Raw genomic sequence first — 24183 nt, forward strand, 5'->3', positions numbered from 1 at the left:
ATGCTTCAAAACCATGTTAACCGTGTTCCAGGTGAGGACTAGTATACCTGAAAGTTGTCCTTTGACCTCCACACATACGCATGAGCTCTGGGCGTAGACACATGCATGTGTACACACACACACACACACACACACACACACTCTCTCTCTCTCTCTCTCTCTCTTTCTCTCTCTTTAAAACATTTGTTTCTGCAGTGCTGGGATGGAGCCCAGAGCTGTCTATGTCATAGGTAAGCACTCTATTAGTGAGCTACATCGACAGCTCGGCAAGTGTAATTATAAATCCATCTCTAGATCATGAGTAACTTTGCTTTATTGTTTCTCCACCAGCAAACTACAAAATGGACGGGCAAGCACTGCCCTCAAGTGGTAGCAACTCGTGTTGCAGAATTTCCTTTTGTCCTCCAGTGTTGTTTTTTTTTTTTATGTGAGAGAGAGAGAGAGGACTAACGTGGGTCCTGGGGAATCGAGCCTCGAACTGGGGTCCTTAGGCTTCACAAGCAAGTGCTTAACCGCTAAGCCATCCCTCCAGCCCTGTTCTTAAAAAGTATTTTGCTAGACTTCATCTCAACCCCCCCAATATATATTTAATTATGAATGAGAGAGAGAGGGAGAGAATGGGTGCACCAGGGCCCCTAGCTGCTGTAAATAAACTCCAGACACACGCACCACCTTGTGCATCTGCCTTTGTGTGGGCACTGGGGAATGGAACTTGGGTCCCTTGGCTTGCAGGCAAACACCTTAATCACTAAGCCATCTCTCCAGCCTTTTTTTTTTGGAGGGGGGCTTTGAGGTAGGGTCTCACTCTAGCTCAGGCTGACCTGGAATTCACTATGGAGCCTCAGGGTGGCCTTGAACTCATGGCGATCCTTCTACTTCTGCCTCCCAAGTGCTGGGACTAAGGGCATGCGCCACCACACCCAGCTGCTGTTGTTTTGTTTTTAATTTTGGAGTAGGATCTTGTAGTCCAGCTAACATGGAATTCACTATGCAGTCTCAGGGTGGCCTCGAACTCATGGTTATCCTCCTACCTCTCTGCCTGTGAGTGCTGGGATTAAAGGCGTGTCCCACCACACCTGGCAATTCTTTTATTGCTTTTTAAAAATTGCTTTTAATCTTTCTCTCTATCCCTCTCCTCTCTCTGTAGGCCAGGGTGCCCTGCAACTCCCTAGCCTAAGTTGGCCTCAAACTTGCAATCCTGCCTCAGCCTCAGCAATATTGGAATTACAGGTGTGTGCCACCATGACAGGGTATTTTAGTATTTTCTGTTTTGTTTTTGGTCAGGGTCTCACTCTGTAGCCCACAGTGACCTTGTATTTCCTGAAAACCTCCCTGCCTCAGCCTCCTCAGTGCTAGGTTTACAGGTATGAACCATAATACCCAGCTACTTTCTCCATTTCTGCTTCTGTAAGATAATCATATAGAAACTCTCCTTCCAACTCACCTCACTACTTACAACTACTTCCTGGATGGACGGGAAAGATGCTTCAGAGGTTAAGGCGCTTGCCTGCAATGCCTAAAAACCTGACTTTGATTCTCCAATATCCTAATTGGCGCATACATCTGGAGTTAGTTTGCAGAGGCTGTGGCCCTTGTAAGCTGTGTTCATTCTCTCCCTTCTCTGTTTACAAATGAATAAATGAATGTTTTAATAATATTTTATTTATTTATTTATTTTTTTTTTGGTTTTTCAAGGTAAGATCTCGTTCTAGCCTACACTGACCTGGAATTCACTATGTACTGAAAGGCAGGATAGAAAATTTTAAAGTAAACTTAGTGAAGAAATAGCTGGTTGCTATAGGTAGGGGACAGCCTGAACTGTATATTCAGGAGTAAATCAAAAATAGGCTAAAAGATAGGCTGCGGGTGGCCCAAGATATGGGTTAGTCGGGTCAACCTAAACTTTATGTCCCGGGAAGAGGAAAAAAAATAAGTTTCCCAAGACAGCCTGACCAAGGACTTAAACTCTGGTTATGCACAAATAAGATATGTAGAAATAACTGTACAAGCTTGGCAAATACCCTTGTGAGACTCCCTCCCCTTTCCCTTCCTTGCTAAAACCCTATAAAAAGAAACACCCAATAGGGCTCAGGGTCGACTCCTCTGTCTCCTGCATGAGATACGTGTCGACCCCAGAGCTCTGGTTTCCCGAATAAAGCTTCATGCTTTTGCAGCAAGTTTGGTCTCCCTCGTGTCTTTGGGTGCGTGCTATCTCAAGACTTGAGTGACGGTCTCCCTCTGGGGGTCTTTCAGTACTATTAGGGTGGCCTGGAACTCACAGAGATATTCCTACCTCTGTCTCCAGAGTGCTGGGATTAAAGGCATGTGCCACCACACCTGGCTTTAAATAAATATTAAAAAACAAAACAAGCCGGGCGTGGTGGCGCACGCCTTTAATCCCAGCACTCGGGAGGCAGAGGTAGGAGGATTGCCATGAGTTCAAGGCCACCCTGAGATGACAGAGTTAATCCCAGGTCAGCCTGGACTAGAGTGAGACCCTACCTCGGAAAAAAAAAAAAACAAAAAAAAAACCCAACAACAACAACAAAGACCAGTTTTCCTCAGCCTGGCAAATGTGGCTTAGTGATAACCCAAACAGCAAGTATGGGTTCAATGATCTCCTGCATCCAAAACTCCTTCAAATCAAAAAGACAACGGCTGGAGGGATGGCTTAGAGGTTAGGGCGTTTTCCTGCAAAGCCAAAGGACTCAGGTTCGATTCCCCAGGACCCACGTTGGCCAGCTGCACAAGCAGGCACACGCATCTGGAATTCATTTGCAGTGGCTGGAGGACCTGGCGCGCTCATTCTCTCTCTTCTTTCTCTCTCTGCCACTCTCAAATAAATAAAAATAAAAAAAATAAAATATGTATTTTTTATTTATTTAAATATATATTTTTATTTACTTATTTGACAAAGAGGGATCGAGAGAATGGGTGCGCCAGGGCCTCCAGCTACTACAAACTCCAGACGCGTACACCCCCTTGTGCATCTGGCTAACGTGGGTCCTGGGGAATTGAGCCTCGAGCCAGCGTCCTTAGGCTTCACAGTCAAGCATTTAACCGCTAAGCCATCTCTCCAGCCCCCCCCAAAAATATTTTTTTTTAAAAAAAAGCAACTAAAAGAAATGAGAAGGTTGGGAAAGGTAGGACAGGTAGGGGACAACACTGCTCTGGAGTTTTCACACGAAGCATTCTTCTAAGTGCTGATAGACAAGGCAGGGTGCTGCCACGGTTTTTCCCTCAGCGCTTTCGCCGTCAGCCAGTACTAAACATGGCCGCGGCCGCGCCGCACTTCCGCCAGGACGTGCGTGCGTGTGTGTGTGTGTGTGTGGGGGGGGTCAAAGGTGACCCAAGATGGCGGCGCCCATGAGCCGAGGCGTGGGGCGGAAGATGGCGTCGGTGGCCGCGGGGACTCGGCTGTGGCGGCGGCTGAAGTGGCCGGGACAGGTCCGCGAGCAGTGGACGCCGGCGGGGCGCTCGCGGAGCCGGCGCGAGGCGGCAGAGGCCGAGGCGGACGCGCCCGTGGTGCAGTACGTCGGCAAGCGCGCGGCCCGCGCCGACCGCATCTTCGTGTGGGGCTTCAGCTTCTCCGGGGCGCTGGGCGTGCCCAGCTTCGTGCTGCCGGCCGCAGGGCCCGAGCCCCGCGCCGGCTCCAGGCCGCGCCGCAGGATCCAGCCGATTCCCTACCGCCTGGAGCTGGACCAGAAGGTGCGGCCACGGCCCCGGGCTCCCTCCCTGCAGGTGGAGCTGCGAAGAACGTTCCTGTCCAGCTTCCATGTTGGCACGTTGCTGACCGTATTAGCGAGCGAGAGAGCACTTAGCATTTTACTTAGCATTTTCTTTGCTCTCTAGCCCAGGCTGACTTGGAATTCACTTTGTAGTCTCAGGGTGGCCTCGAACTCACGGCGAGCCGCCTACTTCTGCCTCCCAAGTGCTGGGATTGAAGGCGTGCGCCACCACGCCCAGCATTAAATGTTTAAATTATATATATCTTTTTCTTTTTTTTTTGAGACAGTGTCTCACTTTAGCCTACACCGACCTAGGCTAGCTTTAGATTTATGGCACTCCTGCTTCAGCCTGCAGTGGGATTAAAGGCATGAGCTACCGTGTTCTGCTCTAAAAAAATTTTTTTTCCCCAAGGTAAGGTCTCACTCTAGCTCAGCTGACCTGGAATTCACTCTGTACTTTCCGAGTGACCTCGAACTCAAAGTGATCCCCCTTCTGCCTCCCAAGTGCTGGGATTGGAGGCGTGCGCCACCACACCCGGCTTCAGCCCTAAAATCTTAAAAAAATTTAGTCAATCACATGTTCTGCTGTAAACTGTGCTCTTGGCACCATGTCTAAGAAATCTGTGGCTAGTTCAAAATTCAGGTTTTTTTTTTTTTTTTTTCAAGGTCTCATGTAGCTCATGCTAATCTGGAACTCACTGTAGTCCCAGGCTAGCCTCAGATTCATGGTGATCCTCCAACCTCTGCCTCCCAAGGGCACCACCATGCTTAGCAAAATTCAGTGTTTTTTTTTTTTTTTTTTTTTTTTTTTAACAGCAGCCACATCGTTTCACTAGTGCTCATGTTTGAATCTTTGAACTCCCTAGTTGGTTTTGTATAGATACCAGTTGTAGTAGGTACTCAGTTGTGATAACATCCTTAGTTTAAATGACTGACCTTTCCTTTTAGATTTATTATTATTATTATTTAAGAAAGAGAGGGAAGGCTGGAGAGATGGCTTAGTGGTTAGGCTCTTGCCTGTGAAGCCTAAGGACCCTGGTTCGAGGCTGGATTACCCAGGACCCACGTTAGCCAGATGCACAAGGGGGCACATGCATCTGGAGTTCATTTGCAGTGGCTGGAGGCCCTGGCACGCTCATTCTCTCTCTCTGTATCTCTCTCTCTCTGCCTCTTTCTCTCTGTTGCTCTCAAATAAATAAAATAAACAAAAAAATTTAAAAAAAAAAAAAGAGGGAGAGAAAAAGAATTGGCACACCAGGGCCTTAGTCACTGAAATCGAACTCCTGATGTTTGCACCACCTAGTGGGCATGTGCCACCTTGCATTTGCCATGTGTGTGTCTGGCTTAATGGGATAAGGAGACTAAAACATGGGTCCTTAGGCTTTGCAGGCAAGCACTTTAACCATTAAGCCATCTCTCTAGGCCCCTTTTAGAATTTTTAGTACCAGATTGGCCTTGAACTCACAGCAATACCCTCACATACCTTTTTCTCCCCAGTGCTGAGAACTTTTTTTATTGACAACTTCCATAATTATAGATAATAATGTATCTATAATAATCTAAATCATGATAATTTCCTCCTCTCCCTAAATTTCCTTTTCACAAATCCACTCTCTTATCATATCCTCCCCCTCCCCAATCAGTCTCTTTTATTTTGATGTTATCATCTTTTCCTTGTATTAGACTGGTCTTGTGTAGGTGGTGCCAGGAAGTGCAAGGTCTTGGATATCCAGGCCATTTGGTGTCTGGAAGAGTGCATTGTAAGGAGTCCTACCCTTCCTTTGGCTCTTAAATTGCACCACCTCTTCTGCAGTGGACCCTGAGCTTTGGAAGGTGTGATAGAGATGTCTCAGTGCTGAGTACTCTTCTCAGCACTGTGGTGCCTTCTGAGTCATCCCAGTGGTTATTGCCATCTAAAAAGAGAAGCTTCTCTAATCAAAAGTGAGAATAGCATTAATATATGGGTGTGAACTTCAGGAAACGTGCTTACAGGGCATTTTGGTGAGCTTAACATATACATTTAGCCAGATAACAACAGGTGTTACACTCCTAGGGCACATGACCTCCCCTGCCCTAGGCTTTTGACTAGGTTTTCATTACCAGGCATGTATTCCCTCCCATGGAGTGAACCTCCAGTCCAGGTAGATGGCAGTTGGTTTCCCTTATAACAGACATGCCAGTATTGCATCTGTTGCTTATTTGGCCTGGCTGGCCAGACTTAAGGCTTGCAGTATCCATTGTTGTTTATCTCCACTGATGACTTCTCTCTCCCATAGGGCTGCATGCAGCATAGTTTTTTCCAGCTTCCTGTCAGCTGGTCTGCATGGAGGAAATTTTCAGCTCAGCTCCAACTTGATTTCTCCATGACCTTGCAGCCCAGGCATGTGGAATCTTCAGCAATAGGGTCTTACCGTCTATTTCTGGTGGGAAATCACAAGAGCCTTGGTAATGGCCTATTAATGTTTTGGTGCATCAGGGACCTCCCTGGCCAACAGTTCACTGGAAGGTATCCCATCCTTGGCACTGAAATTTTTCTGGTAACAATCTATGGCTCTGGGTATGCCATTATCCAAAAAAGTAGGTTTCCATATGGCTTATGGATACCAACTTAAATTTTTTTGTTTTGTTTTTTGTTTTTTTGAGGTAGGGCTTCACTCTAGGCCAGGCTGACCTAAAACTCATTGTATAGTCTCAGGGTGGCCTTGAACTCATGGTGATTCTCCTATATCTGCCTCCCAAGTGCTAGGATTAAACCATCTTAAATTTTGATTAACTCTTCGCCCACCCTTTCCTTTACTCAATCTTTTCCCCTGCCCTCAGGCCATCCCACTCCCAGTAACCCCTTCTCTACTTACATATATACAATACCATCCCCTTAAGCCCTCCTATCTCCTCCCATATAGCCCTATTTCTGGCTTACTGGCCTCTGCTACTGATCTTTACTCCAATTCACATGCAAGCCGAAGCATTTGTAAGTGGAGTCCACATATGAGAACATGCAGTGTTCAGCTTTCTGGGCCTGGGTTACCTCACAGTATAATCCTTCCCAGATCCATCCATTTATTTCCCTGAAAATTTCATAAACTCATTTTTCTTTACCGCCGAATAGAACTCCACTTTATAAATGTACCACATCTTCATTATCTACTCATCAGTTGAGGGACATACAGGTTGGTTCCATCTAGGACCAATTACAGCCTCTATTTATTTATTTGCAAGTAGAAAGAGATGGGGAGGGGAGGAGGGAGGTTGTACCAGGGCCTCTATCTATTGCAAAGGAGCTCCAGATGCATGTGCCACTTGGTGCATCTGGCTTTACATGAGTATTCGGGAATTGAATCTGGGTTGCTGGTCTTTGCAGGCAAGCATTTTAACCATTGAGCCATCTCTCAAGTCCCAAGACAGTTTTAGATCTTCACTTGTAGTTGGCTGCACATGTCTCTCTCTTCCCTGATTGCACTGGGTAACAACCCCAGTATAGTGTTAAGACTTGGTGACAGCTAGTGCCCTCGCATCTTTATTTCGTTCCTCCCCTCCTCTGGGCTGGGATTATTGGTGTAAGCTACTGTGCATGGCCTCTCCTCCTCTCCCTGACAGAGGTTTGCTTTGTAGCCGAGGCTGCCTTCAAACTTGTGATCTTCCTGCTTGAGTCTCCTGAGTGCTGAGATGATGTGTTTATGCCACTGGGCATGGCCTTGTCTGGTGTTCTTGGTCTTTGGGGAGATGCTCACCAACGTGGTTGGAAGTCCTGTCCTGGCACATTATCATCACAGGCCCTTGATTAAGCTGACACTGCCAGATGCTGCTCAGAGCCTTTTCACATATTAACAGACTAAATGATCCCATGTGCTCTTCAAATATTTGTCAAAAGTTAAGTAAACAGGCATCGCTAAGTAGTGAGAATAATCCTGGTGTTCTGGGACGATTTTAGACCTAGTTTTTTCTGTTTCCTGCTATGCAGTCCAGCTAGCTGCAACCTCCCAGTAGGGCATTTCTGTGGAGCTGGGGCTATTCCAGAAGTATGGGGCACTAGGAGGCCAGAGAACAGAGGTGTTTTGAGTACAAGGGTGCAGGCATACATGTTCATATGAAACTAAGGAAGGAAAATGTCACAAAGCAGAAGGAGAGACATGACCCTTTAAAAAAAAACAGTTTATTTGAGAGAGAGAGAGAGAGAGAGAGAATGAGAGAGAGAGAATGGGCATGCCAGGGCCTCCAGCCACTGCAGTCGAACTCCAGATGCATGTGCCTCCTTAGGCATCTGGCTTACAGGGATCCTGAGAAACCCAACCGCCGTCTTTTGGCTTTGTAGGGAAATAACCGCTAAGTCATCTTCTCCAGTTCACATGTCCCTTTTGGATGAATTGATGCAACAAAGCATCAACAAATCCAAATTTCAGAGTTGTGTGTATATGTGTGCATATGTGAATGGGTGTGCCGTGGAGAATGTGTGGAGGTGAGAGGAGAACCTCGGGGTGTTTCTCCTCCACCTATTTTAATTTTTGCATTGGGATTGCAGACGTGTTTGCTACTTTGCATCTGCCTTAGGTGGGTGTTAAGGAAGATGGAAGTTGGATTGGCAAGCTTGCAAACAAGTGCCTTTAGTTGCTGAGCCATCTGCCCCCCCCTCCACTGCAGCAAATCCAAATGCAAAGAAATATTTAGCTTTCTTTGAGACCTGCTGGTATTTTACTGTCAAGGTCAACTTGTATTGGCACATGTCTCTAATGCCAGCACTCAGCAGGCTGAGGCTGGAGGATGATGGATTTGAGAGCAGACTGGGATAAAGAGTGAGATCTTGTGTCCCTTTCTAGAAAAACAAAATTTCTCATACTTGTTCATAAAGAATGGTACTAGGGCTGGGTGTGGTGGTGCACACCTTTAATCCCAGCACTTGGGAGGCAGAAGTAGGAGGATCGCTGTGAGTTCAAGGCCACTCTGAGACTATAGTTAATTCCAGGTCAGCCTGGGCTAGAGTGAGACCCTACCTTGAAAAACCAAAAATAAATAAATAAAATAATAACTAAATAAATATGAAAAAAGCTATTTTTAGAAAGAATGCTACTTGGGCATTTGTGTCAGGATTCAGTGAGATTTGCATGAGTTCTCTTGAGAGAGCAAATGGGCCTCTGATGGACACGAAACAGCTGAGAGATAGAAAAGTGTAATTAGGATAGGTCCTTATAGAATAATGTTAATTTTATTTATTTGAGACAGAGATAGACAGAAAGAGGCAGATAGAGAGTGAGTGAGTATGGGTGTGCTAGGTCCTTCTGCCACTGTAAATGAACCCCAGATGCACGTGCTAGTTTGTGCATCTGGCTTTATGTGGGAACAGGTATCGAACCTGGGTCATCAGACTTTGCAAGCAGGTGCTTTTAACCACTGAGCCATTTACTCGACCTGGGGCCAGGTCTTTATAACTTGTTTGAGAGGATATTGGATAAGTGAAACCAGGACTGGCCCAGGCCAGCTGGGAACATGGTCAGTCCAGGTAGTATGGGAAGAGGATTGGTTTTAGAATACACCCATCTTTAATTTATTTCCGGCCCTACCGTAAGTTGAGGTCTCCCCGGAGGTTGAGCTTCCACCGGAAGTTGGGTTTCCCTTGTGAGGCCCTAGGCAGTGTGGTTCCCTCAAGCTCACAGTAGCTGTGGCCGCACGTTCTCTTCATGGCGTGATTCGAGACTAACCATGTAGCTTGCAGTTAAGGGTGGCACTGGATCAGGCATCTTCCACTTGCCAAGCACGTGACTTAACCTGTGGGGCCTGACTTTTCTTGTTCACCATATACCCTCAGTGACATTGGTACTGTGTACATAACTTCCATCAAGCCAGCTGCTGTTGGTAGATTAGGGTGAGATGCTGTTGTCACTTATTTAAAGAGAGCTATGCAGAGAGGTTAAGTAAATGCATCTCAAGCCACACAGCTGCTGTGGGTGGGGGTCAAGATTGAAGACCCTGTGTCAACTGATGTGCTACACCTTGTTATGGTGGATGGGGATGCAAATACCTGGAACATCATGTGAGGGACAACAGTATACCTAGCATGTAGGAAACCTGCCAGTTGCTGTGGCAACCAAATGGTTTGGTAACTAGCTTGGTACCTATTGCTGAAATAACTGGCTCTGCATTGTGGGAACTCCTTTGCAGATCTCTTCTGCCGCCTGTGGCTATGGATTCACGTTGCTGTCCTCGAAAACCAAGGATGTCACCAAAGTTTGGGGAATGGGACTCAACAAAGATTCTCAGCTCGGATTCCACCAGAGCCGGAAGGACAAAAGTGAGCAGAGCCCTGGCGGTGGGACACAATCACACACTTGACGCATAGCAACAAGTTAGGGTGTACACCTGTGATCTTAGCACTGGGGGCTCAGGCAGGAAGATCTTACTGGAGACTCTGTGGTGAGACCCTGTCTCACAGAAGCAAAGCAGGGGCTGAAGAAATGGCTTAGTGGTTAGGGCTCTTGCCTACAAAGCCCAATGACCTGGGTTCCATTCCCCAGTACCCATGTAAAGCCAGATGAACAAAGTTGCACATGCATCATTTGCAGGGCTAGAGGCCCTGGTGTACTCATTCTCCCTCTCCCTTTCTCTTTTTCTCCTCCTCTCTCTCTACAAATAAGTAAAAATATTTTATTTACTTCTTTGTAAGCAGAGAGAGAGTGAATGAGTGAGAGAGAGAGAATGGGTACTAGGGTCTCTAGCCACTGCAAACAAACTCCAGATAACGTATCACACTGCATCAGTCTTTACATGGGTAGTAGGAGGAATTGAACCCAGGTTCTTAGGCTTTTCAGGCAAGTGCCTTAACCACTGAACCATCTCTTCAGCCCCAATTTAAAAAAAAAACAACAACCTTTTATCAAGGTAGGGTCTTGCTCAAGCTCAGGCTCATCTGGAATTCACTGTATAGTCTCAGGCTGTCCTTGAACTCACAGTGATCCTCCCACCTCTGCCTTCTGAGTGCTGGAATTAAAGGTGTATGCCACCAGACAGGGCTAAAATATTTTTTTTTTTAATGAAATTAAGGGCTGGAGAGATGGTTTAGCGGTTAAGGCACTTGCCTACAAAGCCAAAGGACCCAGGTTCAATTCCCCAGGACCCACGTAAGCCAGATCAAATAAATAAACAAAAATAAAATTTAAAAATGAAATTAAAAGATGTTTTAGCACTTGGAAGACAAAGGTAAGAGGATGACTTTGAGTTTAAGGCCACCCTGAGACTACATAGTGAATTCCAGGTCAGCCTGGTCTAGAGCAAGACCGTCTAAAAACTAAAACACAGCTGGGCGTGGTGGCCCATGCCTGTAGTCCCAGCACTTGGGAAGCAGAGGTAGGAGGATCACCATGAGTTAGAAGCCACCCTGAGACTACATAGTAAATTCTAGGTCAGCCTGGACTAGAGTGAGACCCTGCCTTGGGAAAAAAAACAAAACAAAAACAACCAAGAAAGCAAAACCCAAACAAACAAACAAAAAAAGTTTTGGGGTTGGCATGGCAGTTCAGGGTATAATCCCAGCATTTGGGAGGGAGAAACAGAAGGTTCTAGAGTTTTAGGCCAGTGTGAATTCTATGGTGAACTTCCTACTTTGTGGGAATTGGAATGGATAGGGTCTCAGATAGTCCAGGCTGGCCTTGAACTTCTAATTCTTCTGCCTTTCCCTCCTTCGTGTTAGGATTACAGGCACACACCACCACACCTGGTTTTTATTTATTTATTTTAAAAATATATTTTATGTATTTGAGAGAGGGAGAGAATGGGTGTACCAGGGCCTCCAGCCACTGCAAAGGAACTCCAAACACATGTGCCACCTTGCACATCTGGCTAACGTGGGTCCTGAGGAATTGAACCTGGGTCCTTAGGCTTTGCAGGATAATGCCTTAACCACTGAGCCATCATCTCCAGCCCATACCTGGTTTTTATTCTCTCACTTTCGCCTGTAGAACAGTGGGGTTGGGCAGCTTGGTTCCTATTGTCAGAGCCTCTGGGTCTCTCAGCCAGTGGACCTCACTGTGACTGCTGTGCTTCTCTGTTCAGCCAGGGGCTACGAGTACATCTTGGAGCCCTCGCCCATCCCGCTGCCGCTGGACAGACCTCAGGAGACAAGGGTGTTGCAGGTGTCCTGCGGCCGAGCGCACTCTCTGGTTTTGACTGACAGCGAAGGTGGTAGGTGGATTTGGTGAAGGCCAAGGAGGAGTGGAAGGGTGTCTCACATGCCTAGCTGTCGGGCCTGAGCAGCCTGTCGTTGCGCCACATGATTAGACGAGGCGTCTCCCCAGCTGACTGATGAGATTGCTGCAGAGAGCTACAATGGGCAGACCTTACGTTCTGTAGCTCATAACCACTCAACCCCTGAACTCTACCTCAATTCCAGAGTTTTCTGTGTGTGTATGTGTGTGTGTGTGTGTGTGTGTGTGTGTGTGTGTGTGTGTGGTGCATAGGCACTGGGCAATCAAATCCAGGTCATCAGGCTTTTGCAACCAAGCACCTTTAGTTGATAAGCCATCTCTAGATAAGGTCTCTTATTGGAGCTTACCAAGGTGTTAGGCTGGCTGGCTTGTGAGTCCCACAAGGATCCTCCTGCCTCTGCCTCCCCAGTGCTGTTACAGGTGAGTGCTACCACACCCAGCATTTTCACGAGTACGGGGGCTCAGACTCAGGTTCTCATGCTTGCAAGGCAAGCCCTTTACTAACTGAATCCATCTCTCTTTTTTTTTTTTTTTTTTTTTTTGAGATAAGGTCTCACTTTAGTCCAGGCTAATCTGGAACTCACTCTATAGTCCCCGGCTGGCCTCAAACTCACAGTGATCCTCCTACCTCTACCTCCTGAGTGCTGGGATTAAAGGTGTGCACCATCATGTCCAGCTGTTTTTATTTTTATTATTTAATTTTATTTTATTTTTGTTTTTCGAGGTAGGGTCTCACTCTGGCCCAGGCTGACCTAGAATTCACTGTGTAGTCTCAGGGTGGCCTCAAACTCACAGTGATCCTCCTACCTCTGTCTCCCAAGTGCTGGGATTAAAGGCGTGTGCCACCATGCCCAGCTCTGTTTTTTTGTTTGTTTGTTTTTATTTTTAACATGGGTGCTAGAACTCACTGTGATCCTCCTACCTCTGGCTCCCAAGTACTGGGTTTATAAAGGGACACACCACTGCCCCGCTTTGAGGCAGAGTCTCAGTCTAGCCAAAACTGATCTGGAGCTCACCCTGTAGCCCCAGGCTTGCCTTGAATTCATGGTGACCCTCCTACCTCAGTCTGGGACTAAAGGTATGCACTACCATGCCCTGCTCTTGTTTTTGTTTTTTTAACTTTTAAGAATTTATTTTTATCACTATTATTTTTTTTCAGGGCAGAGGTCTTGCACTAGCCCAGGCTGACCTGGAATTAGTCTCAGGTTGGCCTTGAATTTCACAGTGATCCTCCTATCTTTGCCTCCCAAGTACTGGGATTAAAGAAGTGCACCACCATGCCCAGTTTCCCTTGTTTTTATTTATTTTTAAATATTTTTATTTATTTATTTATTTATTAGAGACAGAGGGAGAGAGAGAGAAAGAGAGAGAATGAGTGTGCCAGGGTCTCCATCCACTGCAAGCGAACTCCAGACACATGCACCACCTTGTGTATCTGGCTTATGTGGGACCTGAAGAATCAAACCTGAACCCTTAGGCTTCGTATGCAAACACCTTTGCTGCTAAGCCATCTCTCCAGCCCCCTTGTTTTTACTTTTAACATGGGTGCTGGAGATCAAACTCAGGTCTTCATGCTTGTTCAGAAAGCACTCTTGTTCAGAACCCACTGAGCCACCTCCCCAGATCCCCAGCCTTTTGTTTTTTGAGACTGAGTCTCACTCTGTAGCCCATGCTAGCCTTGAACTTACAGTCATCCTGCTTCAGCCTCTTGAGTGCTGGGATCACAAGTGTATACTGCTATGCCCAGCCAGCAAGACATTTCCTGTGCCCTGGGCCATGAAGTTACCAAATGGGCTGTGTGTGAAGATGGCTTGTCCACTGCTACTGAGAGAAATCATGTGGTTGTCTGTTGGGGGCTCAGAGTCATGAGGCCCTTCTCCACGGCAGACTCGTTCCACCTGTTCTGTTTGGGAGCGAGCCCCATTAGTGTGGTGGTCAGGGGAGGCAAGAAGATCATTGGTTGTCTCTGCTGTCACCTTTTGGCTACATGTGTGCAGTAGGAACCATCCAAGGCGTGTTTAGGAGGCCATTGAAAGGGCATTTGGCTTCAAGGGCTGTCTAGTGACAGACACAGGTAATGGCCTTATGGTGTCAAAGTCCCAAGAGGGGGAAGCTCAGCCCAGAAGGGAAATATGCCCAGCCTCCCACATGCCCATGAGCTGCCTGCAGAGAGGCCGGGGGTATAGGAGGTCCTGTTGCAGTGAGGGTGAGCAGTTTAACCAGGACTGTTCTCGAGAGCCCCTCACAGTCCTGAGGCTGGTCCCAGGAGCCCAAGAGCTAACGTCCTCGATGTCTTGTTCTTCAGTCTTCAGCATGGGCAACAATTCCTACGGGCAGTGTGGACGGACCGTGGTGGACAATGAAGTGTACAGGTGAGTTCTCAAGGCGTTGTTTTCCCCAGGTCATGGCAGCAGGGGGTGGCTGAGTGATTGCTGGGCTGTTGCCCCTCAGAATGCAGGGTCCCTGTGCTTGACAGGAAGCTGAGCTCAGCAGAAGGCCCTGGGGGAGTGTTTCATGTAGGGATGAGCCTCATTCTTATCAGGATAGGAGGAGCACTGGTTATGATACACAGAGCATTGTTCGGTTACTTTTTGTAAAGTCATTCAAAATACTTAAATTAGATTAAAAAATATTTATCTATTTGAGAGAGAAAGAGAAAGAAATAGGCAGGCAGAGAGAGAAAGAGAGAATGGGCACGCCAGGGTATCCAGCCATTGCAAACTAACTACAGATGTGTGCTCCCCCTGTGCATCTGGTTTACATGGGACCTGGGGAATTGAGCCTGGGTCCTTTGGCTTTATAGGTAAGCACCTTAACTGCTAAGCCATCTCTCCAGCCCTATTTTAGATTTTTTCATTTTGGTATTTTATTTTATTTATTTTTTAATTTTTTTTAAATTTTATTTATTTATTTGAGAGCGGCAGACACAGAGAGAAAGACAGGTAGAGGGAGAGAGAGAGAATGGGCGCGCCAGGGCTTCCAGCCTCTGCAAACGAACTCCAGACGCGTGCGCCCCCTTGTGCATCTGGCTAACGTGGGACCTGGGGAACCGAGCCTCGAACCGGGGTCCTTAGGCTTCACAGGCAAGTGCTTAACCGCTACGCCATCTCTCCAGCCCTCATTTTGGTATTTTAAAACAAATCCTCTATACCCCAGTACTAAGGAGGCTGAGGTAAGATTGCCATGAACTTGGACTACAGACTGAGTTCTTTCTAGGTCAGCCTGAGCTACAGTGAGACCCTACCTCAAACAAACAAACAAACAAACAAAAAAACAAACATGAAGGCATGGATATTCAGCTCAGTGGTGAATGGCTGCTTAGAGTTTGGTGAGAGGCTGAGGTATGGCTCAGAGGTAGAGCCCCTGCCTAGTAAGTCGGGAGTTCCGTCCCTAGCATGACAGTAAATAAATGCAAAAGCTGAAAATAACATCAAAAAGTAAATAACTACATAACTGTTACTCTGAGTGGGCTGACCTGCACATTGCTCATGATGCTGTTCATTTTCTTCTCTCCGATTTCCTGACTGTAGTGAGAGTCACACAGTCCATCGGATGCAGGACTTTGATGGACAGGTGGTCCAGGTAAGACCCTTGTGCTAAGCACTGGCTGGCCTGCTTCTGGGGTACGTTTGAAAGGTTCATAGCTGTATGGGGTGATGACCAATTGGTTAGAGGGATTTTGGGGATTGATAAATTATTTTATTAAAAATGATTAGCTTGAAGCCAGGTGAGGTGGTGTCTGCCTTTAGTCCCAGCACTCGGGAGGTAGAGGCAGGAGGATTGCCATGAATTCAAGGCCACCCTGAGACCACATAGTGAATTCCAGATCAGCCTGGACTAGACCAAGACCCTATCATAAAAACAAAAACAGATTAGCTTGAGTCTGACATGGTGTCTCATGTCTACAATTCTACCACTTGTGAGGTTGAGGTAGGAGGATCATTGTGAGTTCAAGCTTAGCCTGGGGCTACAGAATGAGTTCCAGGTCATCCAGAGTGAGACCCTGCCTCCAAAAAAAAAAAAAAAAAAAATTGGCTTCCTTATTTTATTCCTGAATTTATGCTAGAATGTAGGGATACAAAGTTTATTAAAATTTGGGGGAAGCTGTGAGTGTGTGTGTGTGTGTGAGAGAGAGAGAGAGAGAGAAAGGAGTAAGGACAGAGAAGAATAAATGAATCCATATAAGATTTGTGTATTTACCCTAGATGAGACGTGTGAATGTGTGTGTGTAAATAAGTATGTGATAATAGCATGTGAGTGTGTGATTGTGTATGTGTGTGTGAATGTATAATGCCCAAATCCAGCTGTGTCATAGTGTGGTCATTACCATGGTGACCCCAGCTGGTTATGTCTTACTCACCATCTTGGTGCCTGGCACACAATAGGTACTTATAATGTACAATGAAAACCACACATATGTGTTTGCAGGAAGTGCTGGGAGTGCACCAAGGGCGCAGTCTGGAGTCCCAGGGAAGGAAGCAAGGGAGCCTCCTGGAAGAGGCAGGGGGTTCTGTGGTCATGCTAGACACAGTGATAGGCTAGGTTGGGGACAGGGGAGCAAAGCAGCTGGGAAGGCTGCGAGCCATCGGCACCAGGTGTGCTGTGCTTGGCATCTGGACATGTGCGCTGCACTTGGAAGTCATCTTGAAGCAGGTCGGGGACGCACTGTGGAGTCACAGTACCATGCCCGGGAGTGTAAACTCTTTGGGTTTCATCTTTTGACAGTTGGGCTGTCAAAGATTCCTAGCAGGGGGACTAGGGATATCATTTATGGCAAAGCACAGGCTCCACATACCTTAGCGCCTGGTTTAGTTCCCAGTACCTGTCCAAAGTTCTAAGCAGACAGAGTGACAGCCAAGTCATGCTGTGTTTTGAAGATGACTTTGGCCATGGTATGGAGTAGAGTTGATAAACCATGGGGGAGGTGGCTGGTGAGAGACATGTAAGGCAGAACCACGATGCAACATTTCTGAAGGTGCACGTATTGGGCCTTCATGGAACTAGACGTTGTCATGTGTGACTCCATGGGTGAATGAGTGCTCTGATATTCTCAAGCCAGGTAGATCCTTCTGGAGCAAGAACATTCGAGGCCTGGTGTGGGTAGAAGTGAGGGTAGCAAGGTAGAGCAATGTCTGGTGGGGTGGAGAGGAAGGGGAAGTAGAGCAGTGTCTTGTGAGGGTGGAGGTGAGGGGAGGGAGCTAGAGCAGTGTCTGGTGAGGGTGGAGGTGAGGGGAGGGAGATAGAGCAGTGTCTGGGTGTGGGTAGAGGTAAGGAAGGTAGGTAGAGCAGTGTCTGGTGGTAAGGTTGTGAAGGAACCCCAGGAGGGGGACCCCACGCTCTGCCCGGATATGGCGACACCCCAAATCACTCACGAGAAGCAGTCTTGATGCAAACTGCAAGAGGATTTTATTCCAAGCGCGCTGGGGCCCACAGTCGTACACCGCACAGGGGTAGAGGACTGTAGAGCCCCGAATGCAGGAACAGGACAGTTTTTATAGGGTTTCTAACAAAGCCTGTGCATTAGACCAATCATTTTTTTAATATCAGGAGCCTGTGGGGTGCGAGCCAGTCAGTTTGTGCCACCCCATAGTTTCTAAGCCAATTAGTTTAATTTGTTCAAGCCCCTTGTAGACCAATCATTCTCTTATGACCTTGGTGGTCAGCATTTGCGCAGGTCCTTGGGTGGGAGTAGCAGAGTGTGGTACCAGTCTCCTATGACCTTGGAGGTCAGCATTTGCGCAGGTCCTTAGGTGGGGGTAGCAGAGTATGGTATCAGCCTCCTATGACCTTGGTGGTCTGAGACAGGCTGCTACAGCTTATGGTGCGAGCTACTAAGGCTTACAGTGTGGGCTATTAAGGCTTATGGTGCAGGCTATTTACAGAAACCAAATAAGTGGTTCACTTCATTACTTATTTCCCATCCTTGAGGGCTATCTCATGCCCTTTTTACCTAGTTTTATATTAGGAGTGGGCTCTGATATAATGAGAAGAGGGATTCTTTACTTGCTTCCAACAGAGAGTAAAGCCTGGAGTTTGAGGTATGCAGGAGCCCGCTTAAGCTCCCTTTGGAGCGTGATAGTATTTCTGGGCTTCTGAATTCTTGGGCCTTTCAGTTGCAGGGTGCATAATGTCACTTGCATAGGCTTCTTAATTTCATGGATATGAGTTCAAGTCTCTTCTCCTCTACTTACTGGCTGAGTGACTTTGGTTAAGCCAGTAGACTTCTCTGAGGTTTGTGTTTACTAGGGGACATGGCTATAGACATAGCAGCATGGATAGCTCTTGAGTGGCATTTTGGAAAAGACATCTGGCAGCTTACTGTCATTGAGAAAGGAGATCATGATGTAGGGTAGCAGGTGAGCTTCAGGGGTACAGGGTGTCTCCCAGGGAAGTGTGAAGAACAGAGACGGGCACTGAGGACAGACCCTGGAGAAAGATTCCAATAGTGATGTGCACTGGGAGCCTGTGACAAGATAGGAGCAGTTAGAGGCAGAAGGTAGACTGGGGAGCGAGTGTGATAGCTGGTAAAGGAAGAGCCATTGGATGTATCCCTAGCTCGCTGCACGCATGTTACCAAGAGCACTTTCAGTGGGGAGGGTGACAGAGGCAAGGCCGTGTGGCTTCCAAAACAAGGAATGCAGGGAATGGGGCAGTCCAGCTGGATGCAGCCCTCCTGGTACTCACTTAACCCAGCTGCCTATCTCTGTGTGCCTGCCAGGTGGCCTGCGGCCAGGATCATAGTCTGTTCCTCACAGAGAAAGGTGAAGTGTATTCTTGTGGCTGGGGAGCCGATGGGCAGACAGGTAAGTACTTGTTACCCATTTCAGGTGGTAGAGATTTTGGCGCTTGATCTCTGGAGTTCTGGTGGTATAGGGTTCATGGTCTAGGACCCTCCTTCCTGGATGTGACCATATTTGACATCCTTTTCCATTCCCTTTGCCCCTGGATCCCATAGAAACAAACCAAGAAAGCATGAGAGGTAACCTTACTTCTCAGTAGAGAGGCCAAGCTTGAGGTAACCCTACCTCTCCTCAGTAGAGAGTCCAAGCATGAAAGGTAACCCTATGTCTATTCAGAGTCCAAATGTGAGAGGTAACCCTACCTCTCCTCAGTAGAGAGTCCAAGCGTGAGAAGTAACCCTACCTCTCTTTAGAGAGTCCAAGTGCGAGAGGTAACCCTACTTCCCCTCAGTAGAGAATCCAAGCATGAGAGGTAACCCTGCCTCTTCTCAGTAGAGAGTCCAAGTGTGAGAGGTAACCCTACCTCTCCTCAGTAGAGTCCAAGCATAAGAGGTAACCCTGCCTCTCCTTAGTAGAGAGTCCAAGCGTGAGAAGTAACCCTACCTCTCTTTAGAGAGTCCAAGTGTGAGAGGTAATCCTACTTCTCCTCAGTAGAGAATCCAAGCGTGAGAGGTAACTCCACCTCTCCTCAGTAGAGAGTCTAAGCTTGAGATAACCCTGCCTTTCCTCAGTAGAGCCCATGCATGAGAGTAATCCTATCTCTCCTCAGTAAAGAGTCCAAGTGTGAGAGGTAACCCTGCCTCTCCTCAGTAGAGAGTCCAAGTGTGAGTGGTAATCCTGCCTCTCCTCAGTGGAGGGGTCCAAGCGTGAGAGGTAACCCTGCCTCTCCTCAGTACAGAGTCCAAGCTTGGGAGGTAACCCTTCCTCTCCTCAGTAGAGTCCAGGCTTGAGGAGGTAACCCTGCCTCTCCTCAGTAGAGGTCCAAGCCAGATCAACCTGTATATTATCTTTTCCTTCTGTCTTTTGTTTGTGTTTGGTTAGTCTTGGAGGGAAGCAGTCCTTGAGGGCCCAGATCATAGGGAGGACCCCTGAGGGGAGTATTTGACCCTTCTCCACATGTTCCCGACAAACAAGGGCCTCTACCCTATCCCATGTGTCCCAATCAAAGAGATTTCCTTCTGGCAGCCATGGCGCCAGCTTTAAAAGGCAATCCCAGGTCTGTCAAGCCTGATTATCAGTCAAATTAAGCCCTCTACTCTTTAGGACTGCCCTGAGAGATTCTACAGCAGGATTGGATTTAGAGGTAGATTGTCCCTTATTATAAAGTTGAGAGAGAGAGATATCCATAAAACTAGGGCAATAGCAACCCACATGCACACGAGTAAAACACAACCGCAAGGATCCAAAAGATAGGTAAGCATGTTGTACAAAAGCCGCAGATGCAGCTTGTCTGCGAAATGAAAGTGAAAGGAAAGAGAAAGAGAATGAAGAGATGTTGACAAGTTAAGTACAGTTTGTAGAAGCAAAGTTTAGTGCAGTAAATATGAAGACTACCTCATAACTTATGAGGGTACGCTCACCTGCAAACACCGATTACCTCCTCAACGACTGCCTCTCACGGGGTTCACTAGTCTGTCGGGGTCCCAAGGCCCCACGTTGGGTGCCAGATGTTGGGCTCCTTCCCGCACAGGTAGTGCTGAGGGAAGAACCAGGCCTGCTGGTTCTTTCCTAGGGGTTGAGGGGATGATGAGCGTTGCACGACCCAGAAACCTCTCCTGGCCACCGGAGAAAAAAACCACACTGAGTCAGGAGTCCTTTCGAAGCAGGAGCTCAACTTTATTGTTACAGGCAGGTGTTTATATAATGTTGAGAAAGAAGGCGGAGACTTTAGGGTGGGGTGAGATGTAAGGGCCAATAGCACAGTGCGACCTTTGAGATGATTGGTCCTAAGTGCGCATGGGGGGGGGACGGACTCTAACTTCCTGTGTGGAAGTGGCAGGCCAGAGGCCATTTGGCCCCCTGCTGAGTTCTAAGTGCCCACAGGCAGAAATTCTAATTTCCTATGTGAAAATGGCAGGCCAGGGGCCAAGCCCCCTGCTGAGTCATGGCTGGGCGGAGGCAGTTAGGCTCAGGAAGTTCCGCTAGGCCTCAGGTCCGGGCCTCTCAAGGCCCAACAAGAGGTAACCCTGCCTCTCCTCAGTACAGAGTCCAAGTGTGAGAGGTAACCCTGCCTCTCCTCAGTACAGAGTCCAAGCGTGAGAGGTAACCCCTGCCTCTCCTCAGTACAGAGTCCAAGTGTGAGAGGTAACCCTGCCTCTCCTCAGTACAGAGTCCAAGTGTGAGAGGTAACCCTGCCTCTCCTCAGTAGAGGTCCAAGCGTGAGAGGTAACCCTGCCTCTCCTCAGTAGAGGTCCAAGCGTGAGAGGTAACCCTGCCTCTCCTCAGTACAGAGTCCAAGTGTGAGAGGTAACCCTGCCTCTCCTCAGTACAGAGTCCAAGCTTGAGAGGTAACCCTGCCTCTCCTCAGTACAGAGTCCAAGCGTGAGAGGTAACCCTGCCTCTCCTCAGTACAGAGTCCAAGTGTGAGAGGTAACCCTGCCTCTCCTCAGTACAGAGTCCAAGTGTGAGAGGTAACCCTGCCTCTCCTCAGTAGAGGTCCAAGCGTGAGAGGTAACCCTGCCTCTCCTCAGTAGAGGTCCAAGCGTGAGAGGTAACCCTGCCTCTCCTCAGTACAGAGTCCAAGTGTGAGAGGTAACCCTGCCTCTCCTCAGTACAGAGTCCAAGTGTGAGAGGTAACCCTGCCTCTCCTCAGTACAGAGTCCAAGCTTGAGAGGTAACCCTGCCTCTCCTCAGTACAGAGTCCAAGCGTGAGAGGTAACCCTGCCTCTCCTCAGTACAGAGTCCAAGTGTGAGAGGTAACCCTGCCTCTCCTCAGTAGAGGTCCAAGTGTGAGAGGTAACCCTGCCTCTCCTCAGTAGAGGTCCAAGCGTGAGAGGTAACCCTGCCTCTCCTCAGTACAGAGTCCAAGCGTGAGAGGTAACCCTGCCTCTCCTCAGTAGAGGTCCAAGCGTGAGAGGTAACCCTGCCTCTCCTCAGTACAGAGTCCAAGCGTGAGAGGTAACCCTGCCTCTCCTCAGTAGAGGTCCAAGCGTGAGAGGTAACCCTGCCTCTCCTCAGTAGAGGTCCAAGCGTGAGAGGTAACCCTGCCTCTCCTCAGTACAGAGTCCAAGCGTGAGAGGTAACCCTGCCTCTCCTCAGTACAGAGTCCAAGTGTGAGAGGTAACCCTGCCTCTCCTCAGTACAGAGTCCAAGTGTGAGAGGTAACCCTGCCTCTCCTCAGTAGAGGTCCAAGCGTGAGAGGTAACCCTGCCTCTCCTCAGTAGAGGTCCAAGCGTGAGAGGTAACCCTGCCTCTCCTCAGTAGAGGTCCAAGCGTGAGAGGTAACCCTGCCTCTCCTCAGTAGAGGTCCAAGCGTGAGAGGTAACCCTGCCTCTCCTCAGTACAGAGTCCAAGCGTGAGAGGTAACCCTGCCTCTCCTCAGTAGAGGTCCAAGCGTGAGAGGTAACCCTGCCTCTCCTCAGTAGAGGTCCAAGCGTGAGAGGTAACCCTGCCTCTCCTCAGTAGAGGTCCAAGCGTGAGAGGTAACCCTGCCTCTCCTCAGTACAGAGTCCAAGCGTGAGAGGTAACCCTGCCTCTCCTCAGTAGAGGTCCAAGCGTGAGAGGTAACCCTGCCTCTCCTCAGTAGAGGTCCAAGCGTGAGAGGTAACCCTGCCTCTCCTCAGTAGAGGTCCAAGCGTGAGAGGTAACCCTGCCTCTCCTCAGTAGAGGTCCAAGCGTGAGAGGTAACCCTGCCTCTCCTCAGTACAGAGTCCAAGCGTGAGAGGTAACCCTGCCTCTCCTCAGTAGAGGTCCAAGCATGAGAGGTAACCCTGCCTCTCTCAGTTGAGGGGACCTTGCCAAATTAATCTCACCTTCTGAAGTCTAGAGGAGACAGTCATTTATTAGTTCTGCTGACTTACACTTCTCTCCAACCTTTTGAGGGTTAGCAATTTTGACTGTGAACTCATCATCATTGAATTTAACTTGTGCGAACTTCCCAGACCTCACCTGGAGATCTTTCCTCCTCGTGGGAATTGGTTGGCCCTGGCCTGTTGCTAAGGAATGCTGCCTGCCTGTGGGGTTTTCTCCTTTCTCAGGAATTGGGTTAAGCAGGAGTGTCTGGCGCAGTGTTCTGCTTTGGCCAGTTGCCCAAGGATGACTGCCCTTGGCAGTCCAATAGTGACCTTCGTCCCAGGCGTGGTATTTGCCTTGTCAGTTCTGGTGTACTGTGTTTTGAGGTTGGTCTTAGATGAGCTCAGAGGTTTTTAAAAATTGTATTATTTATTTGAGAGAGAGAGAGAGAGAGAGGGGAAGAACAAGAAGATAGATAGTTGATAGGTAGAGAATGTGCACCCCAGGGCTTCCAGCCACTGCAAACAAATTCCAGATACATGCACCATCTTGTGCATCTGGCTTATGTAGGTACTCACTAGGGAATCGAACCTGGGTCCTTAGGCTTTTCAGACAAGCACCTTAACTGCTAAGACATCTCTCTAGCCTACCTTTTAATTTTTTTTTTTTTTAAAGGTAGGATATCACTCAGCCCAGGCTGACCTGGAATTCACTATATAGTCTCAGGCTGGCCTTGAACTCACGGTGATCCTCCTACCTCTGCCTCCCGAGTGCTGGGATCAAAGGTGTGCGCCACCATACCTGGCAGGTCTGTATTTCTACGCTGTAGCCTAGCCTGGCTTGCGGCTCATGATCCTTCTTTCTGTCTCAGCCTTCCAGTTTGTTAGTCCTGAAACATTCTTAGGGCTTTCAGATATGCCAGTTATGGTTATGCCCTTTTTCCTCCTTGGGGAATATAGAGCATGGAGGGCGCCGGTCGCAGAGGGTCCAGTGAGGTTTCCTGAGTTTATGTTTGTTAAGTGCTTCAAGTGTGTCTGTCCTGTCTGACGTCCTCCCGAGTCTGTGAGTGGAGGGAATTGAATGTCAGTGTTTCCTGCCGTGCTAGGCCTGGGTCACTACCATATCAACAGCACTCCCACCAAGCTGGCCGGAGACCTCGCCGGGGTGATGGTTGTCCAGGTTGCCACGTACGGAGATTGCTGCCTGGCTGTGTCAGCTGATGGAGGCGTCTTCGGATGGGGGAATTCTGAGTACTTGCAGCTGGCCGTAGTCACGGACTCCACACAGGTATGGACCCAACCCCATAGCACTGGGCACTTGGCACACAGCAAGGGCTGAGTTCTTGGCAGGATGGGATGCAGAGGTGCCCTTCAAGCCTGACTTGGTGTAAAGCTGCTCCTGCCCACCATCTTCATGAAACTAGAAAGAAGCACAGGGTTGACACCATCATGCTGAGCTGGCCATGGCTGGAGGGAGGGCTGGCCTCCTTCCCCCCTCCCTTCTTCTATTCCCTGAGTGGTGACATCTGTATTGGAAACAAACAAGCTGGGCAAGGTAGCACACACCTATGAT

The 24183-nt window shown here is 48.2% G+C and overlaps 1 protein-coding gene across 3 annotated transcripts in view; it reads left to right on the forward strand.

Annotated features, from left to right (window-relative positions):
* Positions 1 to 3390: 3390 nt before the first annotated feature.
* Rcc1l (RCC1 like) overlaps positions 3391 to 24183 on the forward strand; it is a 34976-nt gene continuing 14183 nt past the window's right edge. For 2 of the 3 annotated variants that reach the window (XM_004662609.2, XM_045144696.1), the window contains exons 1-7: positions 3391 to 3708; positions 9882 to 10011; positions 11769 to 11897; positions 14226 to 14292; positions 15451 to 15502; positions 18639 to 18723; positions 23717 to 23898. In XM_004662609.2, the coding sequence (XP_004662666.2) occupies positions 3391 to 3708; positions 9882 to 10011; positions 11769 to 11897; positions 14226 to 14292; positions 15451 to 15502; positions 18639 to 18723; positions 23717 to 23898 (963 nt within the window). Of the gene's footprint in view, positions 3709 to 4121; positions 4141 to 9881; positions 10012 to 11768; positions 11898 to 14225; positions 14293 to 15450; positions 15503 to 18638; positions 18724 to 23716; positions 23899 to 24183 lie in introns of those variants that run through there. The other variant, XM_045144697.1, reaches the window with a different exon arrangement.

The sequence above is a fragment of the Jaculus jaculus genome, chromosome 2 (assembly GCF_020740685.1).
Source record: "Jaculus jaculus isolate mJacJac1 chromosome 2, mJacJac1.mat.Y.cur, whole genome shotgun sequence".
Taxonomy (NCBI): Eukaryota; Metazoa; Chordata; class Mammalia; order Rodentia; family Dipodidae; genus Jaculus; species Jaculus jaculus.